Below are 10,154 nucleotides of genomic sequence, written 5' to 3' on the forward strand. Positions count from 1 at the left end.
ATATCTACAGTATTTATAAATCAGATGTATTGGTTTTTGTCAATATAATAAATAAATATCTTAAATTGATATTTAAATATATTTATTGGTATTTAGTTTTAGAAAACAGATATAATTTTATAGAATATTTTAAAGTTTTATCCAACTTTTTTTATGTAAATTGGATATTTAGAGTTAACAATAAATAAGGAAAACATTATATATAACTTTATTATATCGATGTGCTTAGAATACGAATTAATTGATTAATAAAACATATAAATTTAATTTTAAAAATAGGATAAAATAATAAATTATAAGTTCATAAAAAGCTCATGTTTGCATGAAAGGTTTTTTAAAATGTAGTTAAAAAGTAGACGAACAAAACAACTGAAATAAGTAGTTTTAAATATATATTTAAATCAGCTTGATTTTTCTCGACTGTAAATGTATGGTTTTTTTTCTTTTTATTTGCACAGATGTATTCTTATAGCCTATTGTTAATCTTAATCTTAATTGATTTTTCTATAGTGTTTTAAATACACTAACTTCCAGAATAAGTTTTTTTTAATCCTTATTTGAATTCAAATCATAATTAATATTGTAATTTAAATTTAATTTTTGATGTTTCTTTACAGATGGATAAAGGATATTTAGTGTCTATTAAAGTAATAAACACTTAAACACGAAATAATCTTAACTACATCTAGCCGTAGGTTAGATAATATTAAAACACGTTATAAAACGTTATAAATACAGAACGTTATAAAACAAGTTTTATCTTATGAGAGAAATGATAACTTAATACTATCTTAAGTTTCTTATGGGCCTATTTCTCTTTGCTAATATTCAAACGGATGGCTTTAAATTTTCGGATATTTCAGATAATATTTATTTATTTAAATTTATGTCAATTTAAACTTTTTATAGATCTAAGTAGATCGATCTGTTATATACATTAAAGAACAATAATTTACGAATTATTTGTAAATTATTTCCGTAAAATTTATAGAGGCGTTAAGTTTATTACAAAAAAAGTAGAAAATAAATTTTGAAGAACAACAACTTATTACTCATAATATGAAATTTGACATTAAAATTTTTCTTATTATGTGGAATATATAGCCTACATATAGAAATTTAACTTAAGCTTCATTGTTGTTTCTTTAATTGTTTAAAAAATGCATAATTTTATTAAATATAGGCCTATTTATTTAGCAGGTTAAACTTCAAAAAATTCAAAATACTGATAGGATTACGTTTCTTGATACGTAAATAAAGTAATTAATAACTTTGTATTTAATGAAAGAAGAAAGCAGTATAAATAGACTACATCTAACACGAGCCTACGTACTTCATAACTTCAATTATCATCATATCATTCAATATATTAAGTAGAAAAAAAAGAATATACTGATGTATAAAGCAATATATATAGCGTATAGACTAAAAGCTAAACTTAAACTTTAAAGAAAGTTTTAAATACAATTTTATGTGTTAATGAGAATGCATTATCAGACACTTTTTCACGACTCCATTTGATAATAAGATGTGTTTTATCAAATCACGAAGTTATCAGATTCATTTCATTAATTAGTGAAAAATATTTTATCTATTTTTAATTCTGTAGAATTTTAATAAAATTTATTATACTCGAGAAAATTTTTCAGTAAAAATACATAAATTATGGAGGAATTACTTTTAAAAAAATGCTACTTTTCCAAAAGAAAATAATAGCAATATTTTATTTAATACAACATCATTTGGTATATAATAGCAGTTGTTAAAATATATATTTGATAGATATATAGCAAAACTTCATAATCGTTGTTGTACTAGATCTTAATTAATGGAAGTAATATCGTGCGAATCTTCTGAAGGTCAAAGGCGTAATGATCACGTTACTCAGATTTCTTTGATTTGTACCTAAATTTGGTCTGGCTGTTGCTACTGATGATTCTTGTGCTTCTTCTTCTTCTATTTCTTCAGCTTCTGACTATAAAAATAAATAAAATAAAAATTATAATTGTAAAGATTCGTCAAACTTTCTTAATGTCTTGGAAATTTTAATAAGATTATATGTATAATCTATACAACTCTTTAACATTTGACTTTTTTACACTAATAAATGCTGACTCTAAATCTTCATCTTAACGTATCTGTCCGTGATTTCTCTATAATCTAAACCAGTTCAGTACGAAATTGGTTTATATGTTTTTCTTAGGACTAAACCAAATCCTATATTATTACTTTTATTCTTTAATTTTTGCGCATTATATCTATCGAATGTTACCAAATCTATCGTGTAGGCGTGTGAGATAATTATAATCAGTGTATTTCTTTATAAAGACGGAAAGAACAATTATATTCAACTAAACAATCGTTTTGCCTTTCAAATCAGATATAAATTACTTTTCTTATGTAAAATTTCTTAATTTTTTTAAAGTAATAAAGGAAAAAATATATTATTTTTGCTATCAGCCATAGTTCTATGTATAGGTAGATTTATATAGAACTAATTACATTGGAATATAGCTGTTTTTATAAATATAATCCTTTTAATTTGCAATTTCAATTTTTAATTTTTTAATAAATATTCCGAATTATTGACATATTTCATTTATAATCATTTATCAAATACTTATCAATCTTCATCTTCATCTTCACCAACATCTTTTTCCAGCATCTCTGATAATTATTAATCATGTATTAGCTATTAATGTATCATGTATTAGCTAATCATGTATTAATTATTAATCATGTATTAATCATGATAATTATTAACCTATGTATTAGCATCTTTCATTTTTTTTCTAATTAATAAATAAGACCTTTCTATTTTTATCGCTAAATATAAAAAATATTATATAAAAAGAGAAAATTATAATTTTTTCTGAATTTTCTTAAGAATTTTTCATAATTTTTAAAATCATTCTTACTGTTACATTTTCATTTGTAAATTTTTGTATGTCATTCTCTAAATACTTAAATAAATAAAAAAATAAAATGTATTTTAATTCTTTTAACGTTAATTGAAAATTATATATAAAAATGTATTAAATAAATTTTTAATTAATGATATTTTTAATATAAATATTTCCTTAAATACAGATAATAGTGCAACATTTTCTAAACAAACAAAGCTAAAATAACACAAAAATTTACAAAATCATATTTTACATTTAAAATAAAAATAAAAATGTATTATATATCTAAATATCTAATACTATAAATAAAAAATAAATTTATAATTAAATTATTTAAATGATAATTAAAAATTCAAATTAATTATTATTATAATAAAATCTCTAAATAAATAGTGTGATTTTATATAGATTTAAATAATGAATACACTTTATCCTTTATGGTATTTAATTAAATTTTATTTATAAAATTACATTGTCTATATTTGTAGTTTATGCTTAGACAAGTCTGAATTTTAATATGAAGGTGTATTATTTAATTCAAATGTGACAAATTATTATATACAATAATATATTAAGCTGTTAAAATAAAAAATTTAGTAAATTTATAATTATTTTTTAAATTAATAAATAATAAATTCATCACAATACGTGTCTTTAACTTTTTCAAATTATATAATTAAAAAAATAAAATAAAATAAACTATTAACCAATCAGCTCCTATATATTTTTAAACATTATTTCGTCATTAAGCAATGTCCAATCGCTGTAAACTCAAGATATTTTATACTGAAAATTACATCCAATGAAGTTCGAGTAAGTAAATTTATCATTTTCTTTATCCAATAGCAGAAATTACTTAAATACGTCATAAGAATTGATTTAAAATAGCCAATAATATTATTTCTTTAAAAAAATCATTTGATTTGTTTACATAACATAAATTCTTATTAAATATTTTTTATAAATTATTTTTTTGCGCGATTTTATTTTTATAAATATAGAATTTTATCAGTAACGTTATTAAAATTAAGTCACGTGGGATGTTCAGTAAAGTATAATTATGCAACAGAATTAAACTGTTTTTGATTATGGAGATTTATATGATATCTTCTTGTTAATAAATAACGGGGATGACATAGATATGAAGAATGGTCTATTTCTTGGAAAAAGACCCAAATTTGGTCTATGTGTTGTGGATACTTGATCTATTACTTCCTGAGTTGATAATGTGTCTTCTATACTACTTGTACCTGCAAGCTTAATTAATAAAAATAATTTAATTAAAATTGCATTATAAATTATATAAATATATTAAACAATCATTTTGAACATATTAAAGACGTCAATATTGCCTGGCACACTTAAAATAATTATGATAATATTTAAAATGTAAATTCAGTTATGGTTCGGTATAATTTCTTAGAATTTATCATGTAAGTCGGTGTGAATGAATTTAATTTTTTTAAATTAAATATATATAAAAACTGCATATACTATTTAAAAAATTTAACTAATTTTTTACAGGCCTATTCTTTGGCCAAAAAAGTGTATAAATAATTACAACTTTATACAAACAAAGTTGCTTACAATTAAATTTTTTATATCTATTTCTCATATAAAATTTGTTTTTACACCATTTTATGCAACTATTATTACATTTAAAATCAAACTTTTATATTCTGTAATATTAAAAATATTAATTTATCTCCTTTTGCATAGAACCAAACTAATTATGAATAATTTATAAATTTTGTTTTTAAATTAATTTTGATATTTAAACAGATAGATTTACAACTTTTGAAAGGATAATTGTTACAATATAAATAGTAATAATTAACATACAGCCAATCTTACTATATAAGTCCCACTATTATATTGGTAACTTTTTTTTTAAGTTTTACATTTGAATAATGAGCAATAAGTGAATAAAATTCATTTTAAAAATAACCTTTATGAAAAAAATATAGAAGAACATTAATAATAGTTTACTTAAACTTTTCAAATATTCAACATTTGACACAAACTAAATGACATCAAATAGCAATAAAAATTAATTTTTCCTTATCCTAAATCAATAATTTGTTACTCTTTATTAATTTTTGGCCTTTTTTTAAAGGCACTAGAAACAGAATTTCAAGAATACAATTAAAAAGTGCGAGGAATATATATTAAGAGTTATCTGATAAATTAATTAATGTAACGTATTTATTAATTACCTTTATAGTTTCAGCACCATTGTTTTCAACAGCAGAACTCAACAATTCTATTAGTGACGATGACGACGACGATAGAGGATCTAAACAATAAGAACGCAAAGTACTAACTGGGCAAGCCTCATGGCAGCATTCGTCTACCACTCCTCTCCTCATTCCTATAAAAGAACGTCTGGAAAGAGATCTGTATAAAGATCTTGTAGTGCCTGAAACACGTAATAAAATTTAAAATATATATATTTAAAAAAATTAAATATTAATTTATAATATTTTTGCTCTCTTTACTCTGTTGATTTGTATCTGGACCATGAAACCTTCCACCACAAATCAAGTTTAGAAGTTCAGTTAGATGATCCCCGCAAGCTCGATATTTAGCTTCTTTCTCTCCATTCGAACTGTATTGGCTCAAGACCAATAACAGAAACAAGCAAAAGGCTGGATAATGTGATGGCATCACGAAAGATCAACTTCCTGAATAGAAAGATATCAAAATATTATTAAAATAATTATTTATATCTTGATATATTAATCGTATTGCCAGTATACTATTTTATACTTCACGTAGTTTGAGTCTCATTTGTTATTCTTACTTTAAATTGATAAATTAAACAACTAAAGTTTATTTTATTTAAAAAAAAAAAAAACGTTTAAAAATTGTTGCATTGTTTAATATACAAGTTTTGATATAATTCAACACATTGGAAATGTCATTCGGTCATTTCGTTTTTGAAAATCTTTAAATAAAATAAAATAAATGTAATTTTTGTCTAGAATTGCGTATTATTCGGTTACGTAACGGATATTTTTTTGTTTATTTAAATCAGTTTAACTTAAAGCTTTTCAGCAGGAAATCGTTTTTTGTTTACTTTCAATGGTTAAATTTTTCTTATTCTTTTTCAATATTGTTTTTTATATTTTTAAAAATATGACGTTTTAGTCTTAGAATTTATTTATTTATAAGTAAAAATTTTTATTCTAATTTTATAAAATATATTACCATGTAATTTTTGTTGTGATATAAAGCCTTGTATCAGTTTTTATCCTTTGTTACTCTTCAATTCTATTGCAAATTATTTTTAATTAGCGAGACTTATAAGTGAATATGATTAATTTTTATATTTCTAATATTAATAATTACAAATAATTTGCATTAGAAAATATCATCATCATCAGCTTCCGTTTAACAACCTTCCAGAAGTGCAGGTTCTTTGCTGTGTTACCACGTAGCAAAGAAAATGAACGAATTGTACCCGATTAATCTTAACAATATACATTTTCCTATTTAGAAATCTTCTTCACAGCTAATGTATTTCATAATAATTAATTATTTTTACAATTCCACACCATTGATAACCTTTAAGCAATGCAAAATAAGCTTTTAGCGTATAGAACGAACAATATATTAAAAGTTTAAATTTGTAAATAAAGCTCTAAAATAACATTTTATAGGATCCGTTTTATATGACACAGTAAAACCAGTTCTTATGACGCATGAAAAGTGTTTTTCTAAATATGTAAATTTTTATTGTGACGCAAGAAAAACTTTTTATGACGTAACAGTTTATTATTGTATATAAAAAATTATAATTATGACTTATGTAAAATTTTGTATGATAAAGTAAATTTTTCGTGACGAATTACACAATTTAAATCAATTATTTTCGCAAATATTAATTTATTTTACTTTAAAAAAATTATAAATTTTGTTTATTTTAAAAGGAAGATTTTTTGTCAAAAATAGCGATCTACTAAATGTTATTTTATAATATTAAATTATAAAACAATTTAAAGTTTAAAACTTCTAAACTCATTTGCATATATTTGTCCTTAAAATAGCTTAATTTCTGTTTTAAATGTCTTAATTTTATATAAACCATTTAAATGTTGTATGGATTATATAAACATGTTTATGACTTAGTATAGTAAACACATGCATATTTAATAGTAGGCTTTGCGTGTCAACAATATCTTTAAGGATATTCTCTTTCAAATTGTTGATCGAATATCCAACATTATCTTTCTACTTATCGTCGTATCAAATATCATGGAATAATATTAAAAACTTTATTCATATACACTAAATTTAGTATATATGATAAATAAGATAGCTACTTGATACACACATATATTAATTAATAATTATAATCTTTTAAAATTATTTAAATAAAAAATAAAATTCTTGTAAGTAAGATCTTTCTAAAATATATTCAATTTCTCTTTATTAAAGAGAAGAAAAATGTATATAAATTAATTCTATAACTTTAAAATGTTCACAATAGAAAAATAATTTCGATTTTTGCTATTTTAAGAGTTACAAGTCTGAAAAATAATTAAATGTATTACTTTTGTATAAATATTTATCTTATTTTTAAGAGTTGCTCAAATGTTTTTTATTGTTTTCTTAATTATAGTTTAAATTATTTATATCCCTTCTTTTTATTGTGTTTGATTACATTTATATTTTTATTTTTAAAGTTTTATTTACCTTTGACTGAAATTTATTATTATTATTTTAACTTGGTTCGTTTTTATAGGAGAAAGGTTATAATTTTTTAATGGTTTTTATATTTTTTAAATTTATAAAGATTTTAAAATCGACTTTATTTTATGTGATGACTTAAATATCTTTCTATTAATTTAATAATGAATGTTCAAAATTAAATTCTTATTTTTTAAAATGTAAACTTAACAGAAAAAGTTATAAATAAATTATAAGATGTAGTTTGTATAATTTTTTATAATAAATATAATATTATTTTAAAAATTTTAATCAATAAATGCCTGAAATATCGTAAAATCATTAAGGTGTGATGCATTTAATTAAAATGAAATCATGTTTATACTTAATATGAATTATAAATTAGTTCAAATTCTTGTAAATTAAATTATATTATGATAGATTTTTAACTAATGAGAACTTAGTCTATTATAATTACTATATTTAGTTAGTATATGGCAGAAAATGATTAATGATCGTCAAGTAATCAGATAGTGACACGGAACTGTTTAATTCATAAGTTTTAGTATCAGATATTGCTGAAAGCTTTCTTTCTGCTGTAAGTGAAAACCGTGACAAAATAAATTTGATTGATTTAGAGATCATGAAGATAACTGAAGCTTACATGATAATTAAGATAATCTTTAAGGCTATTCATACTTAGATAAAGCATGGATAAAACCTTATCTTTTGAGTACAGTTATAAACTTGATTTGGCATTAGTCAGAATGGGCATGACATCAGAAAATGGTGCATGTGGAGCAAATAAATGTAGTCAAATGGGAGGAAATGACAAGGGACAGACTTGGATCACAGGCCCGTTGTCATGGTTACATCGGGGGTTTAGAGTTAGCTCATCTATCATATTATGTCAGTGAGTCATTCTGTGCACCCTCTTCGATCTACGTACAACGTGTTGAGGATGATTTCTTTGACTCAAGAATATAATATGTTTTATTTTATTATCTTTAAGGCATTTCTTTGTTGTATACAGAATGATAACAGATAAATTTCAATATTTTAACACATAAATATAGGCAAATTTTGTCATTAAATTGTTAAATCATAATTATTTTTAAAAAATAACTTATTATTTCTTAATAAGGGATAATTAGAAAAATGTCTTCTAACGAATTTGTTTTTAACACATGGTTAACGCAAACGAATAACTTAAAATTTACATTCACTATAAAAATTTCAGGAAAAATGTAAGTAATGTACCTGTTGACATGTTCAAGTTTAGAGTTTATACTTTCACAGGTCAAACTTTGTGTCTAGTATCGCAGAAAAATGGTAATTTACAAATAATGCAAAAAGTCAAGTTTTTGATATTTCTCTATAAAATATCTAAATTCAAATATATATACAATGTATATTTATTTCTAAAATATACTTTACATTAATTAATCTTATTTAAAATAGAAAAATGTGATTTACCTGTTTCTCCGGTAAATGTTTATTTCTTCACTTCAGATTCCAGGTTATATGTGCTATCTTTCACTTATCCCAACTTATATATCCCCTTCTGTCGTGTGGGTGGACACGTTGATGCAGTTCCAGCCAATGACAGTTCTCTTTCGCCTCAATAGAGTAAAAGCTTGTTCGAATTCTGTAACATATCTCAATAAAATTTCATGAATTCATGCATTTCTTTAATTTTCAGAGTGTTTGGTTTAATAAACAACTTCTTTTCCTTTTTTAAATAAAGTCGAAAATACTATTTCAAATTTAAATGTTATCTTTTTTACAGATAATCTCTATTATCATTTAAAATAATTAATTTTATTTTATTAGATATATTTTTAATAAAATGAGTTATAAACTTTTTCAAAATTTCAAAAGAAATTTAATTACTATTTCAGAATTAAACGAATCTTAAATAAAATGATCTCAACGAACTAGCGCCTGTAAATATGTCTTACCTGTACGAATGTTCGTTATGCAGTGAAGCCGTACTTAAATGCGTTATTAAAATGTTTCGTTATTTAAAGCTGTAGATATTAAATAAATTCTTCGATATTTGTTCGTATGTCTGCTGTAGAAATAACATTCTTTACTGTAAATGGAAATAAAACTTTAAATGTATACAAGATTTTTTTTATTATATTTATTTACGAATCGCTCCTTTGGATTTCTAACAGTTATTGACCATTTCCTGATTGAAAGACTAAAGGGAAATTCTAAATAATCCTGTGTTGACTTAAAGTTGTATAGTGGTATCGTTTCTAACTTAAAATTCTTGTTGAAAAGTAAGGAATACGAAAATAATCTGATTGTATAACAACTTAATGTTTGTATGTAGGTTAAGGTGTTTACGAAGATTACAAGATTTTTTTCAAATTGAACTTAGAAGTGTACTGTATTATTTAAAATTACAATTATCGGTAATTAGCCTAAAAAAATTTATAGTAAATTAAGATATATAAAAATAATTTATTTTATAAATAATTAATTCAATTGAATTTGCTTTTTATAAATGATTTTGATTGGAATTTAAAAGAATCAGTGTCGTCAATTAAGAAATTTAATTATAATTAA

General features: G+C 22.3%; 1 protein-coding gene across 1 annotated transcript; it reads right to left on the minus strand.

Moving 5' to 3' along the window:
• Positions 1–1,678: 1,678 nt before the first annotated feature.
• On the minus strand, positions 1,679–9,357 carry LOC136972364 (insulin-2-like). The gene is made up of 4 exons (XM_067266938.1): positions 9,054–9,357; positions 5,405–5,590; positions 5,123–5,325; positions 1,679–1,975 (listed from the first exon to the last, which is right to left on the minus strand). Exons 2-4 carry the CDS (start codon positions 5,571–5,573, stop codon positions 1,826–1,828), a joined length of 522 nt encoding a protein of 173 aa, XP_067123039.1. The 5' UTR covers positions 5,574–5,590; positions 9,054–9,357; the 3' UTR covers positions 1,679–1,825.
• Between the last annotated feature and the right edge of the window lie 797 nt (positions 9,358–10,154).

The sequence above is a fragment of the Centruroides vittatus genome, unplaced genomic scaffold (assembly GCF_030686945.1).
Source record: "Centruroides vittatus isolate TY-2023 unplaced genomic scaffold, ASM3068694v2 contig_290, whole genome shotgun sequence".
Classification (NCBI taxonomy): domain Eukaryota; kingdom Metazoa; phylum Arthropoda; class Arachnida; order Scorpiones; family Buthidae; genus Centruroides; species Centruroides vittatus.

Bases quoted from the DNA above. Each gene is read 5' to 3' on its own strand.
- LOC136972364 (XM_067266938.1), bottom strand. From the start codon at position 5,573: ATGCCATCACATTATCCAGCCTTTTGCTTGTTTCTGTTATTGGTCTTG. The intron at 5,326-5,404 runs GTAAAGAGAGCA...TACGTGTTTCAG, and splicing joins TCCAGATACAAATCAACAGA to GCACTACAAGATCTTTATAC. The intron at 1,976-5,122 runs GTAATTAATAAA...TTATTTTTATAG, and splicing joins ATGGTGCTGAAACTATAAAG to TCAGAAGCTGAAGAAATAGA.